Raw genomic sequence first — 25,520 nt, 5'->3', positions numbered from 1 at the left:
CTTGGACCCCTTTTGCCTTGCCCTCTTTGGACTTGTCTGCCTTTTCTCATCAACACTTGGTAACACACTTCAGATATCTACACACATAGTCTTACACCACACACACTCTTGTATTTTAGTCACACACTCTATTTCTATAGTTTAGTTGTATTGGTTATTATTATATATATATTTATTATATATAATAAATGATTGTATATACTGCCCCCTGGTGTCTGAGCCGTCACCTCTCTCAGTAAGCACAACAGTAAGTTCCCGCCAAAATTATTAAAGGACCTGACGGCACAGTTCCTTAGCCCCGCCCCCAGTGACTTTAGTTCCGCCCCCTGTGATTTTTTTTTTCTCTTTTTTCTGCCTCTTGCCCCATTCACCATGTCTTTTTCTTTTTTTCGCTCCACACCGGAGGAGTTTTCTTGTCCTGCCAAACTGTCATGGAAAGGCATGTTTAGCAGTGATGTGAGCAAGGAGGAATTTACCCGTCGCCTGGACACCCTCCTCCCACCCATAGTGACTGTTCCTCAGCCAGAGAGAAGCGTCTGGCATCCGCTTTCGGAGAGGGGGGGTAGTACTGGTGGCTGTGCTGATGGGGTGGCGCAGCTGCACCAAGACAGGCTACCCTCTGCCAGACTAATTCCACCTGTCTTCCGCTTTTCCCAGCCGCAACCACCAGTTCCCTGGCTAGCCTCCGAGCTAGCACCAGCCCCCTGGCTAGCGTCTGAGCTAGCACCTGTCCCCTGGCTAGCGTCTGAGCTAGCACCTGTCCCCTGGCTAGCGTCTGAGCTAGCACCTGTCCCCGAGCTAGCGTCTGAGCTAGCACCTGTCCCCGAGCTAGCACTTGTCCCTCGGCTAGCGTCCGAGCTAGCACCTGTCTCTCGGCTAGCGTCCGAGCTAGCACCTGTCCCTCGGCTAGCGTCCGAGCTAGCACCTGTCCCTCGGCTAGCGTCCGAACTAGCACCTGTCCCTCGGCTAGCGTCCGAGCTAGCACCTGTCCCTCGGCTAGCGTCCGAGCTAGCACCTGTCCCTCGGCTAGCGTCCGAGCTAGCACCTGTCCCTCGGCTAGCGTCCGAGCTAGCACCTGTCCCTCGGCTAGCGTCCGAGCTAGCACCTGTCCCTCGGCTAGCGTCCGAGCTAGCACCTGTCCCTCGGCTAGCGTCCGAGCTAGCACCTGTCCCTCGGCTAGCGTCCGAGCTAGCACCTGTCCCTCGGCTAGCGTCCGAGCTAGCACCTGTCCCTCGGCTAGCGTCCGAGCTAGCACCTGTCCCTCGGCTAGCGTCCGAGCTAGCACCTGTCCCTCGGCTAGCGTCCGAGCTAGCACCAGCCCCTCGGCTAGCGTCCGAGCTAGCACCAGCCCCTCGGCTAGCGTCCGAGCTAGCACCAGCCCCTCGGCTAGTCTCCGAGCTAGCACCAGTCCCCAGGCTGGCCCCCACGTCTCCACCAGCTCCCAGGCTGGCCCCCACGTCTCCACCAGCTCCCAGGCTGGCCCCCACGTCTCCACCAGCTCCCAGGCTGGCCCCCACGTCTCCACCAGCTCCCAGGCTGGCCCCCACGTCTCCACCAGCTCCCAGGCTGGCCTCGACTCCAGCACCTCGGCCTGCTCCGCCGACTCCAGCACCTCGGCCTGCTCCGCCGACTCCAGCACCTCGGCCTGCTCCGCCGACTCCAGCACCTCGGCCTGCTCCGCCGACTCCAGCACCTCGGCCTGCTCCGCCGACTCCAGCACCTCGGCCTGCTCCGCCGACTCCAGCACCTCGGCCTGCTCCGCCGACTCCAGCACCTCGGCCTGCTCCGCCGACTCCAGCACCTCGGCCAGCTCCTCAGCTGCCCTCCTCGTCTCCGGCTTTGATGTCCGCCGCTTCCACGCCTTTGACGTCTGCCGCTTCCACGGCGCCGATGACGTCTGCCGCTTCCACGGCGCCGATGACGTCTGCCGCTTCCACGGCGCCGATGACGTCTGCCGCTTCCACGCCGCCGATGACGTCTGCCGCTTCCACGCCGCCGATGACGTCTGCCGCTTCCACGCCGCCGATGACGTCTGCCGCTTCCACGCCGCCGATGACGTCTGCCGCTTCCACGCCGCCGATGACGTCTTCCTCCACGCCTGCCTCGCCGATGACGTCTTCCTCCACGCCTGCCTCGCCGATGACGTCTTCCTCCACGCCTGCCTCGCCGATGTCATATCCTCGTTTCCGGCGAGACGCACCATGGCGCCAATCACGTCCGCCTTCCCGACGGCCAAGATGGTGGCCGTCCCTTGGTCGCCGGCTTCAGCGGCGTTCTTCTCGCCGCCGCCATCAGACTCGTCCTCGGTGGATTCGGGGACACTGGGGCCGGCGACCCACCACCAGTTCTCCCCTCCACCCTCCCTTGTTTCGTGAGTATGTTGGACATCTGGAATCTGTCCATAGGGGGGGGATACTGTTACGGCTCAGGCTCCTGCCAACGCCGCTCATCCGTCTGTGCGCACCTCGGGACACGCCCACTGGTGCGCACATCCAGGGACGCGCCGCGCGCGTCTCCGCCCTGCTGCAGCCACCAGCTGCAATCACTCGCTGGCAATCTGCACACCTGCGACTGATCAGAGCGAGATCAATAAAGGACCAGTGGACCCAAGGATCGTCGCGGGAACTTAATTTTCTCATGGTGTACCTGCCTTCCCGAGTCTTCCCTCCTCGAGATCTCCCGTTGTTTCCCCGGTGTTTTGGACTGCCTTCTTCATTTCCCGACTCCTCACTCGCCCCTGGACTCTGACGTCTCTCTCTGCCCCCACGGACCCCTCGCTGATCTTGGACCCCTTTTGCCTTGCCCTCTTTGGACTTGTCTGCCTTTTCTCATCAACACTTGGTAACACACTTCAGATATCTACACACATAGTCTTACACCACACACACTCTTGTATTTTAGTCACACACTCTATTTCTATAGTTTAGTTGTATTGGTTATTATTATATATATATTTATTATATATAATAAATGATTGTATATACTGCCCCCTGGTGTCTGAGCCGTCACCTCTCTCAGTAAGCACAACACTGCGTGTTAAATCCCACACTGCAAAGAGTCAGTGTTCAAAAACAAGAACAAAAAAATAAAAGAATTAGGGATATTTTACTTGAACTAAGCAAACTTATCTGCCAATAGAACAAGAAAATTTCCAAAACAAATAAAATTAGCTAACCTCAATGAACCTCAAACATAATTTAAAATACAAACCCCGTTTCCATTTGAGTTGGGAAATTGTGTTAGATGTAAAAATAAACGGAATACAATGATTTGCAAATCATTTTCAACCCATATTCAATTGAATGCACTACAAAGACAAGATATTTGATGTTCAAACTGATAAACTTTTTTTTTTTTTTTGCAAATAATAATTAACTTAGAATTTCATGGCTGCAACACGTGACAAAGAAGTTGGGAAAGGGCATGTTCACCACTGTGTTACATGGCCTTTCCTTTTAACAACACTCAGTATACGTTTGGGAACTGAGGAGACACATTTTTGAAGCTTTTTAAGTGGAATTCTTTCCCATTCTTGCTTGATGTACAGCTTAAGTTGTTCAACAGTCCGGGGGTCTCCGTTGTGCTATTTTAGGCTTCATAATGCGCCACACATTTTCAATGGGAGACAGGTCTGGACTACAGGCAGGCCAGTCTAGTACCCGCACTCTTTTACTATGAAGCCACGTTGATGTAACACGTGGCTTGGTATTGTCTTGCTGAAATAAGCAGGGGCGTCCATGGTAACGTTGCTTGGATGGCAACATATGTTGCTCCAAAACCTGTATGTACCTTTCAGCATTAATGGTGCCTTCACAGATGTGTAAGTTACCCATGTCTTGGGCACTAATACACCCCCATACCATCACACATGCTGGCTTTTCAACTTTGCGCCTATAACAATCCGGATGGTTCTTTTCCTCTTTGGTCCGGAGGACACGACGTCCACAGTTTCCAAAAACAATTTGAAATGTGGACTCGTCAGACCACAGAACACTTTTCCACTTTGTATCAGTCCATCTTAGATGAGCTCAGGCCCAGCGAAGCCGACGGCATTTCTGGGTGTTGTTGATAAACGGTTTTTGCCTTGCATAGGAGAGTTTTAACTTGCACTTACAGATGTAGCGACCAACTGTAGTTACTCACAGTGGGTTTCTGAAGTGTTCCTGAGCCCATGTGGTGATATCCTTTACACACTGATGTCGCTTGTTGATGCAGTACGGCCTGAGGGATCGAAGGTCACGGGCTTAGCTGCTTACGTGCAGTGATTTCTCCAGATTCTCTGAACCCTTTGATGATATTACGGACCGAAGATGGTGAAATCCCTAAATTCCTTGCAATAGCTGGTTGAGAAAGGTTTTTCTTAAACTGTTCAACAATTTGCTCACGCATTTGTTGACAAAGTGGTGACCCTCGCCCCATCCTTGTTTGTGAATGACTGAGCATTACTTTTATACCCAATCATGGCACCCACCTGTTCCCAATTTGCCTGTTCACCTGTGGGATGTTCCAAATAAGTGTTTGATGAGCATTCCTCAACTTTATCAGTATTTATTGCCACCTTTCCCAACTTCTTTGTCACGTGTTGCTGGCATCAAATTCTAAAGTTAATGATTATTTGCAACAAAAAAAAAAGTTTATCAGTTTGTTGTCTTTGTAGCATATTCAACTGAATATGGGTTGAAAATGATTTGCAAATCATTGTATTCCGTTTATATTTACATCTAACACAATTTCCCAACTCATATGGAAACGGGGTTTGTAAGTATATTCTCACTAATAACAAGTGCACTTTTCTTGATAGAAAAAACAAATACGAGACCTTTTTTCTCAATATGTTGAAAAATATTCTTAAATTAAGTAAATGCTAGTGCCATTATCTTGACATAATGATATGCGCTTTTATTGTAATTTTGAAGAATTCATCTGAATGTGCATGAACTATTTCTGTTCAAAATAGTTAGAAATGTCACATGTTAAATGTTTCAATATTAACTGTCAGTTTGCTGTACTGTGCCAACTGTACTACTATATGAGTACCGTACTTTTTGAATTATAAATTTTTTCATAGTTTGGCCGGGGGTGCGACTTATACTCAGGAGCGACTTATGTGTGAAATTATTAACACATTAGCGTAAAATATCAAATAATATTATTGATCTCATTCACGTAAGAGACTAGACGTATAAGATTTCATGGGATTTAGCGATTAGATTGTTTGGTAAACGTATAGCATGTTCTATATGTTATAGTTATTTGAATGACTCTTACCATAATATGTTACGTTAACATACCAGTTGGTTATTTATGCCTCATATAACGTACACTTATTCAGCCTGTTGTTCACTATTCTTTATTTATTTTGAATTGCCTTTCAAATGTCTATTCTTGGTGTTGGCTTTTAGCAAATACATTTCCCCCAAAAATGCGACTTATACTCCAGTGCGACTTATACTCCGAATAATACGGTAAGTGACAGTTTTAATACATTTTGACGTCAGAATGTCATTCCGAAAGTAAGTACCGGCACAAATAAATATTTTAAAGGTTATAAAGTCTGTGGTTCACATTTAGAGGTGGGGGGAATTGGAGATAGACGATTATAAAATTGATAAGTAAACGTCAATAATGGACAGTCGACTTATTTATTGTAAATAAAGTAATGCAGACGGTCCTAAAATTTGGCTGACTCCAGCGAGCCACTTCACCGAGATATCCAAACCAGCTCCTTTATTTTAGGGCACTTATGTTTCAGTTTTGCACACATTTCAATGAATTTAGTAAATGTAAGAAATAGGGCTGCAACAACTAATCGATTAAATCGACTAAAATCGATTATAAAAATAGTTGCCGATTAATTTAGTCATCGATTCGTTGGATCTATGCTATGCGCATGTGCAGAGGCTTTTTAAAAAAAAATTCTTCTTTTAATAATTTTTTTTTTTGGATAAACTTTTATTTATAAACTGCAGCATATACAAACAGCTGAGAAACAATAATCAAAATAAGTATGGTGCCAGTATGCTGTTTTTTTTCCAATAAAATACTGGATAGGATAGAAATGTATCAACAAAGCTTTTACCGTATTTTTCGGACTATAAGTCGCAGTTTTTTTCATAGTTTGGCCGGGGGTGCGACTTATACTCAGGAGCGACTTATGTGTGAAATTAATTAACACATTACTGTAAAATATCAAATAATATTATTTATCTCATTCACGTAAGAGACTAGACGTATAAGATTTCATGGGATTTAGCGATTAGATTGTTTGGTAAACGTATAGCATGTTCTATATGTTATAGTTATTTGAATGACTCTTACCATAATATGTTACGTTAACATACCAGTTGGTTATTTATGCCTCATATAACGTACACTTATTCAGCCTGTTGTTCACTATTCTTTATTTATTTTAAATTGCCTTTCAAATGTCTATTCTTGGTGTTGGCTTTTATCAAATAAATTCCCCCCAAAAATGCGACTTATACTCCAGTGCGACTTATATATGGTTTTTTCCTTCTTTATTATGCATTTTCGGCAGGTGCGACTTATACTCCGGTGCGACTTATACTCCGAAAAATACGGTAATAAAGACTTAATTTAGAGTTATTTGGTTAGGGTTAGGCTTATAATAAGGCCATGCTGAATAAGGCATTAATAAGTACTTAATAATGACTAGTTAAGAGCCAAAATGTTACTAATTTGCATGTTAATAAGCAACTAATTAATGGTGAATATGTTCCCCATACTAAAGTGTTACCATGTTTTATTACTGGTGCACAAAATGAAGCGTGCATGAACATCACCTTGTTCAAAGAACAAAACCAACACAGTGCATAAACTCACAACAAATTACACACCTGCAAATCAGTCTGACTTCTGCTGTTGTCGTATCCGTAATACGCCGATAGGGAGAAGTTTGTATTTACACGATGAGTCGGGTGTGTCTTGACCTCCGCCGAACCCCTGAGCCCGACTCACCGAACCCCTAGGGTTCCATCGAACCCAGGTTAAGAACCACTGGTATAGCATGTTCTATATGTTATAGTTATTTGAATGACTCTTACCATAATATGTTACGTTAACATACCAGTTGGTTATTTATGCCTCATATAACGTACACTTATTCAGCCTGTTGTTCACTATTCTTTTTTTATTTTAAATTGCCTTTCAAATGTCTATTCTTGGTGTTGGCTTTTATCAAATAAATTCCCCCCAAAAATGCGACTTATACTCCAGTGCGACTTATTTATGTTTTTTTCCTTCTTTATTATGCATTTTCGGCCGGTGCGACTTACACTCCGAAAAATACGGTACGTATTTTCTATTGTTTCATTGAAAATAAAACAGCAAAGTCCATTTGGCTGTCATCTGTTTTAATTATTGAGACACATTTGTGTCAAAGTCATGATTTTTTATTTCATGCTTGAAATAAGAAATTCTTACTTTGAAAAAGCAGTTTTATACTTGTGAGTGTTGATGACACAGCTTTGCAACAGTTGATATTATAGTTTCAAGCATGTTTTACTCAATATAGGTCATAAAATCTCAGCAATAAGCAAATCCCATAGGAGTGATGAATGGATGGTCAGCGCCTGAGAGCTGCGGCCTACCATCATGACCTCGCACTCCCTCCCCTATGTTGCTAGACATCTCGAGATGTACGCTGTAATATGTATATGTGCTTTGCTATGGAAGTTTTTTCCCACTCCAGACTATGGCCCCTTAGGATCTCAGTCTAGATTGTATTTTTTTACTCATCCTTCCCCAGCGTTTTACCTTTTTCCCACCTTTTACGGGGCGCCTTGTGGCGACCCATCAGCGTTCCTGTTCTGTAACTCTGTACACTATTTGTTTGTCTAATCTTGAACGGGTTTGTGCTGAAAACAAAGCTTTGTTGTACTGATGACAATAAAGACCTATCTATCTAATATCTTACTGAGATCATTTAGGACCAAACCACTTAAAACAAGTAAAACTCTCTAACATAAAATCTGCTTAGTGAGAAGAATGATCTTATCAGACAGAAAATAAGCAAATATCACCCTTATTTGAGATATTTCATCATAGATTTCAGTTTTTGCAGTGCAGGCCCACATAAGTAAGTGAAAGCAAAAATACCATGTAAGTTCAGAGATTGCATGCAATGTCATACCAGTGAACAGTACTTACATAAATATCTGCACCATAAAATCCATCCTGGTAAACAACACTGTAGAGGATGCAAACACAAACAAACACACAATAAAACAAAACAAACAAAACAAAAAAAAACATCCATATTAGTGCATGTTGTCATGCAGGCAATGGGATGGCTGCTGAGCCATCCCCATGTCCACAGTCCGACTGGCAACCAGGGGAAATAAAATAATAGGACCAGGGTCTAAGGGGGAAGGCTGGATAAGGAAGCTGGGAGATTTCCACAAAATTAACTTACTGTATTTTGTGTATTCAAATGTCAAAGTTTCTTCTTTTTTTACCCACACATTGTCATGATCTGTGGTCTGGATTATGTTTTTGTTATTTTCTGTTTGTTTTGGACTCTTTTAGTTCCTGTTTGCGCTCCCTTGTTTGTTTTAGTTTCCATGGCGACTTATGATTTTCACCTGCCTCTCACCTGTTTCTAATCAGGAGACTATTATTTAAGCCTGTCTTTGCCAGTTAGTCGGCCTGGCGACATTACTCTTTTCATGCCATTGCTTCATTCATGCCGCAGTAAATCTTGTTCGTTCTATGCCAGGCCTGGGCAATTATTTTGACTCGGGGGGCCACATTTAGAGAGAAAAAAATGTGTCTGGGGGCCGATATATCTATTTTTAGGAACACTAATACAAAACCTCACAATTATGTCTGATTAAATGCTAAAAACGTTATGACAGACCGCCTTAAAGAACGTAATGGAATTTTACATTTTTCTATGAAGGATAAAACACTGAATATTGACAAAATATGAACGTCACACCCCCTTTCGATCGACACATTTTTACAATCACGCGAAATGCAACAAACAGTGAATTATGAACGCGAAGGGTACAAAACAAACCCACCTACAATCTGATATATCACTAAGCTTTAGAACTTTGTTGTGAAAGTCTCCTTCCGCGTCTGTGGAAATGCTTCCCGCCCACACTGCTTGGTGCCTCGTCTGAGCTGCTGTGACGTAGATTACCATAGTAACTAATTAGATGACCATTGTAACTAATTAGATTACCATAGTAACTGGTAAATCATCCAAAAGCGTTAAATTTTATGTTCTTTAGCCTCTCGTGCAATCGGCACACTTTCCTTTTGTTTTAGTTCCTGTCTTTTGTCCTGTGTAGTTAGATTAATAATAAATATGTTCCCACCTGCTACCTTTGTCCGGAAAAGTCCGATTGCATCCCGGGAGAAAAATCCTCGCAGTGAGTTGCGAAAACCCCCTCGTCGTGACTTTTTGATTGGATGTTATTGCCTTACAATTGGAATCAATTAAGTACTGTTTTTATTTCATATTAACATATAGAATAATTCCTCATTTTTCTTCTTTAGATTATTTAATTTTTTTTTACTTGGTTTATTGTTTGGTAGCAAAGGTATTGCGACTGACACTTTTTAGTAGGGATGTCGAAAAATGCTTTAAAATGTAACATCGGAAATTATCGGTATCGGTTTCAACCTCCCGATTTTCCTGGGAGACCCCAGAATTTCACTTCCCCTCCCGAAGCTCTCGCGGGGCAACCATTCTCCCGACTTCCACCCGGACAACATTATTGGGGGCGTGCCTTAAAGGCACTGCCTTTAGCGTCCTCTACAACCTGTCGTCACGTACGCTTTTCCTCCATACAAACAGCGTGACGGCCCAGTCACATAATATATGCGGCTTTTTCACACACACTTTGTAAACAGCCATACAGGTCACACTGAGGGTGGCCGTATAAACAACTTTAACACTGTTACAAATATGCGCCAGACTGTTAACCCACACCAAACAAGAATGACAAACACATTTCGGGAGAACATCCGCACCGTAACACAACAAACAGAACAAAAATACCCAGAACCCCTTGCAGCACTACCTCTTCCGGGACGCTACAATATACCATACTTGCCAACCTTGAAACCTCCAAATTCGGGAGATTTTTTTTGGGGTGGGTGGAGGGGGGTGGGGGGGGGGTGGGGGGCTGAGGTATTTCTTTATATATATTAGAGATGCGCGGTTTGCGGGCACAACCGCGGAGTCCGCGGATTATCCGCGGATCGGGCGGATGAAATTTAAAAAAATTAGATTTTATCCGCGGGTCGGGTCGGGTCGGGTGGTTAAAAAAAAATTAGATTTTAAATAGATTCAGGCGGGTGGCAGTTAAACCAATTGGGAAATATATATACATAGTTAAATGTTGTTACCCACATACGAAAAACGAGCAGGCACCTGCAGCATATGCCACAACAGAAGAAAAAAAAAAAAGAGATGGACACTTTTACGGAGCGGAGAAGTGACGCCTCGCCGGGGTCCGGGACCGAGGCCCCTTCCCCCGAGAGGGCCCCACCGGGAGCCGTAGCTGAGGCGATCCGCGAGAAGGGCCCGACGCACGTCCAGGGTCACCACTGTGCCCACCGCACCGACACCCCGCCTCGTCCGCCTTCGCCGCGGCCGGCGTCACGCGCAGCAGGTAAGCAGCTTACCTGCCCGCCACCCCCGTGGCCGGGGGCTCGTAACAGGGGTCACTCCGCGCGCTCCGCCCGCGCAGCTTACCTGCCCGCCACCCCTGTTGCCGGGGGCGTGTAACAGGGGTCACTCCGCGCGCAGTGCGCTCACGAAAGGGGTGGGGCTCATCCTGGTTGATATAGACAGCAGCTAGGACGGTGGCCATGGAAGTTGGAACCCGCTAAGGAGTGTGTAACAACCCACCTGCCGAATCAACTAGCCCTGAAAATGGATGGTGCTGGAGCGTCGGGCCCATATACCCGGCCGTCGCCTGCAGCGAGACGCGCTTGGAGGTGCGCTCAGCGCGGCTCCCATATGATTGCGCACTGGTGTGCGTCTGGGTCGTGACAGCGTGGCACGCGAATGTCTGTGCTGCATTGGATCAGTCTCCTTTCTTTAACAGGCAAAAGCTTTATAACCTCACTAATGCCTTGCATCGTCTATATTAGATATATAACCATGGGCGGATGCGGTTCTGATCAAATGTTAGATCGGGTGGATTGCGGATGGTTGACGACTTTCTGATGCGGTTGCGGATGAAATAATTGCCTATCCGCGCATCTCTAATATATATATATATATTTATATATAAAAAAATAAAAAAAAATAAAATTATATAAAAAAAATAAAAATAAAAATATATATATATATATATATATATATAACTAAAATAAATACTTGACTTTCAGTGAATTATATATATATATATATATATATATGTATATACACATAAATAAAATAAATACTTGAATTTAAGTGTTCATTTATTTACACATATACACACATAACACTCCTCTACTCATTGTTGTATTTGAAAGTGCAATGCTTTGCAGCCAGTAGCACAGCCTTTGAAGGAGCGTAGGTATGGGCAGTGTAATATTCTGGGTTGGAGTCAATAACCAGGCGAGGTGACGATGTTACGTCTCTTTACTTCATACTTCAGAACCGACTCCCACACTCGCCGTCAGGGTGCGCAATGCAACGTAAACCGTTGGCCTACCAAAAAGTAACCACAGAACACTATACGGTATAGTGTTCTGTGGTTACTTTTTGGTTGGCCAAGCGGACGTGACGACAGGCTGTCCTCACTCAGGTCCGCATGGACCTGGAGGGGGCGTGCCTGAAGTCCGGCTGGAAATCGGGAGAAATTCGGGAGGGTTGGCAAGTATGCAATATACATTCCACGACTGTATGTATCGGTATCGGTTGATATCGGAATCGGTAATTAAGAGAAAAACTTATTGGGGTGTTACCATTTAGTGGTCAATTGTACGGAATATTTACTGTGCAATCTACTAATAAAAGTTTCAATCAATCAATCAAAAAACCAATGTGAACAATGTGAAACCTTGGAAGGGACGACAGATGTGGGGACCTGAGACCAGTCTTACTGCTATTGCAGTGCCCATATTTGGTGTTCCTGAGATAGAGCAAGTTACGCTGATTGTTTATTTTCCCGATCTGGTCTTGCTTACTTATCTATCTTTGAGCATTGTTCATGTCTGGAATTGTTTTTCAATTGTTACATTACAACAGTGCATTTCTCTCATTGTTTGTCCACCCTTTACATTCGTTTATTTTTTTTTTGTCATGGTGACCTTTTGTCGCTGTCTCTTTTTGTTATTAACCTTTGTTTTTTGTTCCACCCACAGGATAGTGCACTTCTTGGTCGTGAACTATCGTAATTCTGCCCTAGTTGTTTGCAGGTAGGGATGATGTTTGATAAGAAATTATCGAGTTCGAGCCTATTATGAAAACCTCTTATCGAACCGATTACTTATCGATTCTCTTATCGAGTCCAGATAGGTTGTTGTATATGGAAAAAAACACACAATATTTGGTTTAACAAAAGCTCACTTTTATTATATAAGAAAAAAATAAAATCTAATAAATAAATAAATATTGACTGTTACCCCCCTAAAAAAATAAAATAAAATAAATAAACATTGACTATTGTTACCCAAAGTATATTAAGTGGGATTTTTCCAGAAAAACAAATATATACACTCTTAGAAATAAGGGTTCTAAAAGGGTTCTTCAACAAGGGCTGAGGTTCTAACTGGAACCATTTGCTTCTGAAAAACCCTTTCCCGAAGAAAGGGTTTTTCAAGGGTTCTTGGTAACGCTAATGGTTCCAGTAAGAACCATTTTGATCCAGAGAACCCTTTAAAACCCCTTTTCTGAATAATTGGTTTTAAAAGGGTTCTCACTAACACTAAGGGTTCCAGTGAGAACTATTTTGATCCAGAGAACCGTTTTTGGAAGAAAGAGTTCTTCAGGGATTGTTGAAAGCATGGGTAAGATCCTGTGTCACCAGGGACATACTTCCTGATAACATTTGCCAATAATGGTGCCTATCTTTAAATAAATGTTTTTCTCATTAAAATGTTTTGAATGTTTGTTCAATGTCAACATGATAAATGACCACAATATAATATGAACTAAACTGATCTGTAGAATACAATATGGTTCTTTATAGAACCCTCAGAAGACAAGACGGTTATCGGTGAAAACCTTTGAAAAGGGATGTTTTTAGAACCCCCTGTGTCAGGTCTAGATGAAACCCTTGAAACATGAAAGAGTTCTTTGTGGAACTCCCTGTGTGGGTTCTAGATGAAACCCTTGAAACATGAAAGGGTTCTTAGTGGAACTCCCTGCATGGGTTCTAGATGAAACCCTTGACAAACGAAAGGGTTCTTAGTGGAACTCCCTGTGTGGGTTCTAGATGAAACCCTTGAAATACGAAAGGGTTCTTAGTGGAACTCCCTGCGTGGGTTCTAGATGAAAGTCTTGAAATACAAAAGGGTTCTTAGTGGAACTCCCTGTGTGGGTTCTAGATGAAACCCTTGAAATACGAAAGGGTTCTTAGTGGAACTCCCTGTGTGGGTTCTAGATGAAACCCTTGAAACATGAAAGGGTTCTTAGTGGAACTCCCTGCGTGGGTTCTTTGTAGAACCTCTCATGGGGGGTTCTGGGTGGAACCTTACACACACAGTTCTAGGTAGAACCCTCCAAAAGGGTTCCAGGTGGAACCTTTATAAAAAGGTTCTACCTGGAGCCAAAAAGGGTTCTCCTATGAGGACGAGCCGAAGAACCTTATATGGTTCTACTTAGCACTTTTATTTCTAAGAGTGTACAGTAACACAAAAACAACCTGTCCCTGTGATCACTATAGGTGTATAAATAATAATATAGTGTTAAATAAAATCAGTCCCTTGGGCACAAAACTGAAAATAATACAGCTCTCCAAAAAGTGCACTTCTGCTGCTATTGGAACATAACTGTTTGTTATGATGCTTTGACATTTTTGCACTTTATTTCTTTATTGAAAGGAAATTCTATGAAGAGAAAAGTTGTTTGCAAATGTGGTTACAATGCTAAAAAAAAATGAAAAGTTGAAGCTAAAAAAAGAAATACACTTTATTGAGTTAACATTATTTCTTTATAGGGGGAAAGATGTGATGTTATGAGCTAGGGAATATAACAACTACACTACCCAGCATGCAACAGGAGTGACGAAGCCCCGAAAAGTGTTGTTGCATGTCGCCACCCGGCAGCTAAGAATGAGGTTATGAGCACGCTGTGAAAGTAAACGTCAAGAACTCGGCCAACACGCCTCGTCTGCATTATTTATAATTAGACAGACAGTGTGATTTTGTTTTGTTTACAAGGAAAGAAAAAGAAAAGTTCAAAAAGGGAGATATATGTTGTATATATATGTATGTGCTGCGGTTGCTTTAAGAACGTTGCGACAGCTGCCGTAAAGGAGGTGCGTTGCTAGCCTGGTTGCTATGTTTCCGGTTGGTGGTAAAAGTGTTGGTCATGTGCTTGTACCCTGCTCAAATCTCTCAGTAAAGTTATTCATTGGATTATACCTTTTGTTTTGAACTTTATTACACCTTGGAGCGCTTTTTCCGGTCCATTGTTTTTCCTGCTTTCCCTATCTGCGCCTAATGACTGAGCGACGTGACGTCATTTCTTGTGATGTCCCACGGGGCATTTCTTGTGGGACGGGATTCGAATAAAGAACCAACTCTTTTTCTTTACTATAGTGGTCTCGGTAACGGGTACCGGTTCTCAAAAAGGGATTCGAGTCCGAGGACTCGGTTCTTTTCTTATCGAACAACCGGGAAAACCGGTTTCGAGTATCATCCCTATTTGCAGGTCTCTGCTTCGGGGGCCATGATTGGATTATACTTCATTGTAACAGATACACCTTTTTTTTGTGTCATGGTGTACATGGCTGAAATGACAGAATTAAGACCTTGTGAATGCAACCAGAACATACAGAAAATTTAAGAAAAACGGATTATTTAACAGAAAAGACCTGATTTTTAAGTGGGTAATAGCACACTGCAAAAAGTCAGTGTTCAAAAACAAGAAAAAAAAATACAAAAATGAGGGGTATTTTATTTGAACTAAGCAAAATTATCTGCCAATAGAACAAGAAAATTTGGCTTGTCAAGACTTTCCAAAACAAGTAAAATTAGCTAACTTCAATGAACCCAAAAATACCTTAAAATAAGTATATTCTCACTAATAATAAGTGCACTTTTCTTGGTAGAAAAAAAATATGAGAACTTTTTGCCCAATATGTTGAAAAATATTCTTAAATGAAATAAATGCTAGTGCCATTATCTTGACATAATGATATGCGCTCGGCATTACATTTACTTACACTAAAAACAAATTTATTGTTCTTAATGGAAATTCAACAAGGCAACCGCTTGTTACTCTCGGAGTCTCCTAGCCGCTCAGGCAAATCATATGGTCTAAAAATGCATTTTTCCATGGATAACATGACATCATCGCGCCAAGTGCGTGCTCTTTCAGTCAATTAGTGCGCATATATACAGCCCGAAACCCCGGCCAAAATTTTTTTAATTGTAATTTTGAAGAATTTATCTAAATGTGCATGAACTATTTCTGTTCAAAATTGTTAGAAATGTTAAATGTTTAAATATTAACTGTCAGTTTACTGTACTGTGCCAACTGTACTACTATATGAGTACGTATTTTCTATTGTTTCATTGAAAATAAAACAGCCCATTTGGCTGTCATCTGTTTTAGTTATGAGACACAATTGTGTCAAAATCATGATTTTTTTTTCATGCTTGAAGTAAGAAATGATTACTTTAAAAAAGTCGTTTTATACTTGTGAGTGTTGATGACACAGCTTTGCAACAGTTGATATTCTAGTTTCAAGCATGTTTTACTCAATATAGGTCATCAAATCTCAGCAACAAGCTGTAATATCTTACTGAAATCATGTAGGACCAAAACACTTAAAACAAGTAAAACACTCTAACATAAAATCTGCTTAGTGAGAAGAATGATCTTATCAGACGGAAAATAGGCAAATATCACCCTTATTTGAGATATTTAATCTTACTTAGATTTCAGTTTTTGCAGTGCAGGAACCTGTGTTTCTAGAATAATTCTATCTAAATTATCACAATACTTTGTGTTGAAATGAGTTCCTGGCAAAAGGTCAAAAGCTGTCTTTGAATCTACCAAGAAGGTTTGTAAAACTACACTGTATAAGATGGAAAGCAACATGAAGGGGTTTTTGTTTTCTTTCATGTATTGTAATCAACAGAAATATATTGTCTTAACCCAAGGACTACAAAGCGGAGAGAAGGCAGGATCTGCCCAAGTTCCAGACACCAACTGTTTTACGACCTCTTTTTGAACTGTTTTACAAACCTCTTTTTGAACTGTTTTACGAACCTCCTTTTTAACAGTTTTACAAACCTCTTTTTGAACTGTTTTACAAACCTCTTTTTGAACTGTTTTACGACCTCTTTTTGAACTGTTTTACAAACCTCTTTTTGAACTGTTTTACAAACCTCTTTTTGAACTGTTTTACGACCTCTTTTTGAACTGTTTTACAAACCTCTTTTTGAACTGTTTTACAAACCTCTTTTTGAACTGTTTTACGACCTCTTTTTGAACTGTTTTACAAACCTCCTTTTTAACTGTTTTACAAACCTCTTTTTGAACTGTTTTACAAACCTCTTTTTGAACTGTTTTACAAACCTATTTTTGAACTGTTTTACAAACCTCTTTTTGAACTGTTTTACGACCTCTTTTTGAAGTGTTTTACGACCTCTTTTTGAACTGTTTTACAAACCTCTTTTTGAACTGTTTTACAAACCTCTTTTTGAACTGTTTTACAAACCTCTTTTTGAACTGTTTTACAAACCTCTTTTTGAACTGTTTTACGACCTCTTTTTGAACTGTTTTACAAACCTCCTTTTGAACTGTTTTACAATCCTCTTTTTGAACTGTTTTACAAACCTCTTTTTGAACTGTTTTACAAACCTCTTTTTGAACTGTTTTACAAACCTCTTTTTGAACTGTTTTACGACCTCTTTTTGAAGTGTTTTACGACCTCTTTTTGAACTGTTTTACAAACCTCTTTTTGAACTGTTTTACAAACCTCTTTTTGAACTGTTTTACAAACCTCTTTTTGAACTGTTTTACGACCTCTTTTTGAACTGTTTTACAAACCTCCTTTTGAACTGTTTTACAATCCTCTTTTTGAACTGTTTTACAAACCTCTTTTTGAACTGTTTTACAAACCTCTTTTTGAACTGTTTTACGACCTCTTTTTGAAGTGTTTTACGACCTCTTTTTGAACTGTTTTACAAACCTCTTTTTGAACTGTTTTACAAACCTCTTTTTGAACTGTTTTACAAACCTCTTTTTGAACTGTTTTACAAACCTCTTTTTGAACTGTTTTACAAACCTCTTTTTGAACTGTTTTACAAACCTCTTTTTGAACTGTTTTACGGCCTCTTTTTGAACTGTTTTACGACCTCTTTTTAAACTGTTTTACAAACCTCTTTTTGAACTGTTTTACGACCTCTTTTTGAACTGTTTTACAAACCTCTTTTTGAACTGTTTTACGACCTCTTTTTGAACTGTTTTACAAAACTCTTTTTGAACTGTTTTACGACCTCTTTTTGAATTGTTTTACAAACCTCTTTTTGAACTGTTTTACAAACCTCTTTTTGAACTGTTTTACAAACCTCTTTTTGAACTGTTTTACAAACCTCTTTTTGAACTGTTTTACGACCTCTTTTTGAGCTGTTTTACAAACCTCTTTTTGAACTGTTTTACAAACCTCTTTTGGAACTGTTTTACGACCTCTTTTTTTTTTAACTGTTTTACGACATCTTTTTGAACTGTTTCACGACCTCTTTTTTTTTTAACTGTTTTACGACCTCTTTTTGAACTGTTTCACGAACCTCTTTTTGAACTCTTTTACGACCTCTTTTTTGAACCGACCTTTTCTGTGAACTGTTAACGACCTTTTCTGTGAGCTGTTTACGACCCTCGTCCCTTAGAAACAGCTGTGGCCATGTGGTCAGGGAAGGTCCAAATAAAAGAAGGAGGCGTGCAATCTTTTGGCAGAACGTAATGACACTGTTCAAGGGTACAGGTGTACACGTTTCTCCTCACTGAACCACATTGAATTCTGTCTCTGTTTGATTCTTTGCTTCTTGTCTTGTTTAATAGATGTCATCAGTGTTTGAACCTGACACTAGGACCAAACTTTTGGGTGTAATAATTGATGATAAAATTAATAAAATTAACCATGAGGATTCTAGCGGGAACTCTCGTTCAACTCTTTTTCGATTACGCATGCACCTCCTGGTACCCTAGCACCTCCAAAACCCTCAAATCTAGACTCCAAACATCCCAGAACAAGCTAGTCAGATTACTTCTAGACCTCCACCCCAGATCCCACCTCACTCCTACCCACGTCTCCAAAGTGGGCTGGCTCAGGGTGGAGGACAGAGTAAAACAACTTGCACTGAGCCTAGTCTATAAAATCCGCTACACCTCCCTGATACCGAAGTACATGTCAAACTACTTCGACCGCCATAACCACAACACCAGGGGGAGCTCCACTAACCACGTTAAACCCAGATTCCGATCTAACAACGGTCTTAACTCTTTCTCTTTCTATGCCACATCAATGTGGAATGCACTCCCAACAGGTGTAAAAGAAAGAGCATCTCTATCCTCCTTCAAAACCGCACTAAAAGAACACCTCCAGTCAACTTCATCCCTAAACTAACACCCTCCCCGGATTGTTAATAATGAAATGTAAATAATGAAATGTAGATACTTTTTCTTATGCTTTCTGATCTCTCTCTCTATGTCCACTACTTGCTGTACATATCCTACCAAGTTAGTCCTACACTGTTCCAATGTCCATTTCTCTGATGATACAATTGTTGATGACTGAAGTGATGATATCAACCGTTGATCTTTTTCGGGACTTTTGCCCACTTTTCCAACTTTTTCCCCCACTCACAGTGCGACTTTGCTGGGTGGGTTGTGGACATGTCAGGCACCCCCGGACTCTGGTGGGACGCGGCGGGACTTGTGGGACTCTAACCTGGGTGTGATTTTTGATCATTTTCCGGACTTTTGCCCACTTTTCCAACTTTTCTTCCCCACTCACAGTGCGACTTTGCTGGGTGCGTTGTGGACATGTCAGGCACCCCCGGACTCTGGTGGAACGCGGCGGGACTTGTGGGACTCGAACCTGGGTGTGATTTTTGATTATTTTCGGGACTTTTGCCCACTTTTCCAACTTTTTCCCCAACTCACAGTGCGACTTTGCTGGGTGCGTTGTGGACATGTCAGGCACCCCCGGACTCTGGTGGAACGCGGCGGGACTTGTGGAACTCGAACATGGGTGTGATTTTTGATCTTTTTCGGGACTTTTGCCCACTTTTCCAACTTTTTCCCCCACTCACAGTGCGACTTTTCTGGGTGCGTTGTGGACATGTCAGGCACCCCCGGACTCTGGTGGGACGCGGCGGGACTTGTGGGACTCGAACCTGGGTGTGATTTTTGATCTTTTTCGGGACTTTTGCCCACTTTTCCAACTTTTTCCCCCACTCACAACCTAACCCCCCCCCACATCCCACACCCCGGATTGTAAATAATGTAAATAATTCAAATTATATACTTTGATGATTATCTTGTGTGATGACTGTATTATGATGATAGTATATATATGTATCATGAATCAATTTAAGTGGACCCCGACTTAAACAAGTTGAAAAACGTATTCGGGTGTTACCATTTAGTGGTCAATTGTACGGAATATGTACTGTACTGTGCAATCTACTAATAAAAGTTTCAATCAATCAATTGGAAATCTCATGTAAAAAATATAATATATAAAGTAGCAAGAAACGCATCAATCATGAATAAAGCAAAACATGTTTTAGACCAGAAATCACTTCATATTCTCTACTGCTCACTAGTGTTACATATCTGAGTTAACCGCTAACTTCTTGCAACTCAACGCCAAGAAAACGGAAATGCTGATTATCGGTCCTGCTAAACACCGACATTTATTTAATAATACCACCTTAACATTTGACAACCAAACAATTACATAAGGCGAATCAGTAAAGAATCTGGGTATTATTTTCGACCCAACTCTCTCGTTTGAATCACACATTAAGAGTGTTACTAAAACGGTCTTCTTTCATCTCCGTAATATCGCTAAAATTCGTTCTATTTTTTTTATCCACTAGCGACGCTGAGATCATTATTCATGCGTTCGTTACGTCTCGTCTCGACTACTGTAACGTATTATTTTCGGGTCTCCCTATGTCTAGCATTAAAAAATTACAGTTGGTACAAAATGCGGCTGCTAGACTTTTGACAAGAACAAGAAAGTTTGATCATATTAGGCCTATACTGGCTCACCTGCACTGGCTTCCTGTGCACTTAAGATGTGACTTTAAGGTTTTACTACTTACGTATAAAATACTACACGGTCTAGCTCCGTCCTATCTTGTCGATTGCATTGTACCATATGTCCCGGCAAGAAATCTGCCTTCAAAGAACTACGGCTTATTAGTGATTCCCAGAGCCCAAAAAAAGTCTGCGGGCTATAGAGCGTTTTCTATTGGGACTCCAGTACTATGGAATGCCCTCCCGGTAACAATTAGAGATGCTACCTCAGTAGAAGCATTTAAGTCCCATCTTAAAACTCATTTGTATACTCTAGCCTTTAAATAGCCCCCCTGTTAGACCAGTTGATCTGCCGTTTCTTTTCTTTTCTCCTCTGCTCCCCTTTTCCTTGTGGAGGGGGGGGGGGGCACAGGTCCGGTGGCCATGGATGAAGTGCTGGCTGTCCAGAGTCGGGACCCGGGGTGGACCGCTCGCCTGTGCATTGGCTGGGAACATCTCTGCGCTGCTGACCCGTCTCCGCTCGGGATGGTGTCCTGCTGGCCCCACTATGGACTGGACTCTTACTATTATGTTGGATCCACTATGTACTGGACTCTCACAATATTATGTCAGACCCACTCGACATCCATTGCTTTCGGTCTCCCCTAGAGGGGGGGGGGTTACCCACATATGCGGTCCTCTCCAAGGTTTCTCATAGTCATTCACATCGACGTCCCACTGGGGTGAGTTTTTCCTTGCCCTTATGTGGGCTTTGTACCGAGGATGTCGTTGTGGCTTGTGCAGCCCTTTGAGACACTTGTGATTTAGGGCTATATAAATAAACATTGATTGATTGATTGATATTGTGTAGAAATATGGGGAAATAACTACAAATGTACACTTAATTCACTAACTGTGTTACAAAAAAGATCAAGTAGAATAATACATAATGTTGGATATAGAGAACATACAAACCCTTTATTTATTAAATCGCAATTATTGAAATTCAACGATTTGGTGCATTTGCAAACAGCTAAAATGATGTACAAAGCAAAGTATAACCTGCTACCTAAGAATGTACAACAATTCTTCTCAACAAAAGAGGAGAAATATAACCTTAAAGGAAAATCTCATTCAAAACAATTGTATGCTCGTACAACACTTAAAACCTTTAGCATATCAGTATGTGGAATTAAATTATGGAATGGATTAAGCAAATAAATCCAACAAAGCAGCAATATGATTCAGTTTAAGAGACTGTTCAAACTACAAGTGTTCACAAAGTACACAGAACAAGAATTATGATTAACATCTTGAACCATTTTTATTGAGACAAAGACTATTTAGGTATTTAATATTTGTATGCTTACTAGGGTTGTGAACGATAAACCGATGCGACCGAGTATTCGATTCAACAAGTGAGCGATTAGGCTGCGTCGGTAGCAGACTCCTCAATCAATGCGAATAATTCATGAATTCGTAGCTGAATCGGTTATAGAGTCATGGATCGGTTATCGCGAGACTTTGCATGGGTTGGCTAGATTACAATATGCGCCGGCGTCTCTAAAACAACGCGAGAGCTGAAGCTACTCGCCAAACGCGGTAGCCGCCTAGCTAGTATTAGCACGAGTGATAAACAAGGGACAACACGGAAAATGAAGGAGGAGAACGAAAGCTTCAGTCTGACCGAAGGTGATAATGGACCGAGAAAGATTTGCAACGCATCGGGGAGACAGAAATCCAAAGTGTGGAAAGTTTTTGGGTTTTATAAGAAGGAAGGGAAGCTCGACAGAAGCCATGCTATTTGTAAATTGTGTCGAGCATCGTTGACGTACACTGGCAGCAGGTTGAAATATTTAATCTTTGTTACCTACCTCTAGTGTTCAAAACTATGCTCAGGCTGAAATATTGCACTTTGTTGTTACTATTATGTGCTACTTTTACCTCTGGAGTTCCCATCCTACAATTCAGCCAGACTTTTTTTGGTCCATGTCTAAAAAATAAATATATTGACATGTGATTTTGTTGTTCTGTTTTTTTTGCCAGTGCCATAAAGCCATAATGCTTGGGGATTTGGAGTCTTGAATATTAACCGTCAAATCGAATCGTATCGTTCGGAATCGAATCCAATCGAATCGGTCTGTAATAAAAGGATATCGTTTTTTAATCGAATCGTAACCTGTGTATCTAGATGCATATCAAATCGTTTATCAGAGAGAGATGTGCAACCCTAATGCTTACTATGGTATATTATTTAATTGTTCTCTGTTCTGTTACAGAGAACAAGGAAATGGGATCTAATAGCTATGGTATGAAAAGGGGTAGGATTAAATAAGCTCTGCTTCTTCCTACTCCTTTTCGGACGTGTTGTAATAAAACAACTGGAAATGTGTGATGCATTACATTGTATCGTATGCATGTTCCAAATAAACTGAAACTGAACTGAACTGAAACTGAATTGGGACCTTTTTCAATGCCAATGCTCCAACCCATATCAGTCATTCCAATTACCGTTTTATTATATTTTCCCATCTACTAATAGCCTTTATCATATGTTATATGATTCCACTTCTATGCTTGCTGCTATCCTTGCAAAATGAAAATCTGTGAGCTCGACGTGCTACACAATGGTGTATCGTTATGTAACTCCCTGTAGTACTAGACTTTTATACCAGTGGGTGGAAGAGATAATATAAGCCATCAAATAATTATTTCATTACAAACTTTTGAACTGTGGTTGAACCCCTTGTTTTATGATACAAAAGCAAAAATCTGACATTCATAGCGCGACTAAAAGCCTCCGTTTCAGTACAGTACACAGTACTCTGTGTTTCAGTACAGTACACAGTACAGTACTCTGTGTTTCAGTACAGTACACAATACTCTGCGTTTCAGTACAGCACACAGTACTCTGTGTTTCAGCACAGTTACACAATACTCTGTGTTTCAGTACAGTACACAGTACTCTGTGTTTCAGTACAGCACACAGTACTCTGTGTTTCAGTACAGCACACAGTACTCTGTGTTTCAGTACAGTTACACAGTACTCTGTGTTTCAGTACAGTTACACAGTACTCTGTGTTTCAGTACAGTACACAGTACTCTGTGTTTCAGTACAGTACACAGTACTCTGTGTTTCAGTACAGTATACAATACTCTGTGTTTCAGTACAGTACACAGTACTCTGTGTTTCAGAGAGGTAGCAGTACTCAAGGATGTCTGTTCGTCATAGAGCCATCCATCAGTTTTCTACCCCTTGTCCCTCTCTGGGTCTTGGGGACGGTGGGGTGTGGAAGGCGGGGTACACCCTGGGCAAGTCACCACCTCATCACAGGGCCAACACAGATAGACATCATTCACACTCTAGGGCCAATTTTAGTGTTGCCAATCCCCAGGCATAGGCGCCGATCCCTAATTGATGGCAACTTTCAATCTTTAAAATCATTTTTGAAAAATCAATCTTGTTGTTGTTCATTTCGTGGCAAGTTTGTCATTTAAAAAATCACAAATCATATAGTCTATAACTAACAAAGCCTAACCAAGGTTTCATTGTGCCCGATAACGAACTAATGACACAATCATCGTGACTTCGGAACTGCACACCAGCGAATGATGCAAACTTAGTCAAAAGCCATACATGTCACATTAAGGGTGGCAGTATGACCAATGCCAACACTGTCATAAACATGTGCCATATAGTGAAACCACACTAAACAACGACAACAAACACATTTTGGAAGAATATTTGCACCGCAACACAACAAATTCCCAGAATTCCTTGCAGCACCAACTCTCCCGGGACGCTACAATACAAACAAAAGCCTTTGGTGGATCCACACCTAACATCCACTGAAATGATAGCACGTACAATAGCGTAGGTAAATGATATCAACTATTAACTATTTATTTTATTACATTAATAGTCAGTGACAAGTAGGGTTGTACTGTATACCGGTACTAGTATAGTACCACGGTACTAATGAATCATATTTGGTATTATCCTGCCTCTAAAAAGTACCGGATCTACACCCGACATCCACTGTAATGATACCAAATACAGGAGCGTATCTAGTCGATACTACTATGATTACATCGATATTTTTTAGCATCACAAAATCTTCTTTCTTTTAAAAAAAATGTGTATTATGTTTATAAACTCGGGAAATACGTCCCTGGACACATGAGAACTTTGAATATGACCAATGTATGATCCTGTAACTAGTTGGTATCGGATTGATACCACAAATTTGGGTATCAATCCGATACCATCCAAAACTAATGTAAAGTATCCAAACAACAGAAGAATAAGTGATTATTACATTTCAACAGAAGTGTAGATAGAAACAGAAAATAACCAGATGTTAACAGTAAATGAACAAGTAGATTAATAATACATTTTCTACCACTTGTCCTTAATAATTTTGACAAAATAATAGAATGATAAATGACACAATATGTTACTGCATACGTCAGCAGACTAAGGGTGGCAGTATGAACAATGCCAACACTGTCATAAACATGTGCCATACAGTGAAACCACACTAAACAACAACGACAAACACATTTTGAATATGACCAATGTATTATCCTCTAACGACTTGGTATCAGCTTGATACCCAAATTTGTAGTATAATCCAAAACTAATGTAAAGTATCCAAACAACAGAAGAATAAGTGATTATTACATTTCAACAGAAGTGTAGATAGAAACAGAAAATAAGCAGATATTAACAGTAAATGAACAAGTAGATTAATAATTAATTTTCTACCACTTGTCCTTAATAATTTTGACAAAATAATAGGTAGATAAATGACACAATATGTTACTGCATATGTCAGCAGACTAAGGGTGGCAGTATGAACAATGCCAACACTGTCATAAACATGTGCCATATAGTGAAACCACACTAAACAACAACGACAAACACATTTTGGAAGAATATTTGCACCGCAACACAACAAATTCCCAGAATCCCTTGCAGCACCAACTCTTCCGGGACGCTACAATATAAACAAAAGCCTTTGGTGGATCCACACCTAACATCCACTGTAATGATAGCACGTACAATAGCGTATCTAGTCGATACTACCATGATTACATCAATGTTTTTTAACATCACAAAATCTAC

General features: G+C 41.3%; 1 protein-coding gene across 7 annotated transcripts in view; it reads right to left on the bottom strand.

The window, feature by feature from the left end:
• The window catches only part of rbfox1 (RNA binding fox-1 homolog 1), a 733,656-nt gene that overhangs the window by 84,592 nt on the left and 623,544 nt on the right, over positions 1–25,520 (bottom strand). For 6 of the 7 annotated variants that reach the window (XM_061973817.1, XM_061973818.1, XM_061973814.1 and 3 more), the window contains one exon: positions 8,170–8,209. The exons of the other annotated variant lie outside the window; for it this stretch is intronic. In XM_061973817.1, coding sequence (XP_061829801.1) covers positions 8,170–8,209 — 40 coding nt within the window. The remainder of the gene's footprint in view (positions 1–8,169; positions 8,210–25,520) is intronic. 7 annotated transcript variants of the gene reach the window in all.

Source organism: Nerophis lumbriciformis, linkage group LG22, assembly GCF_033978685.3.
Source record: "Nerophis lumbriciformis linkage group LG22, RoL_Nlum_v2.1, whole genome shotgun sequence".
In the NCBI taxonomy this organism is placed as follows: Eukaryota; Metazoa; Chordata; class Actinopteri; order Syngnathiformes; family Syngnathidae; genus Nerophis; species Nerophis lumbriciformis.
This window is presented reverse-complemented; position numbering and strand designations above follow the sequence as displayed.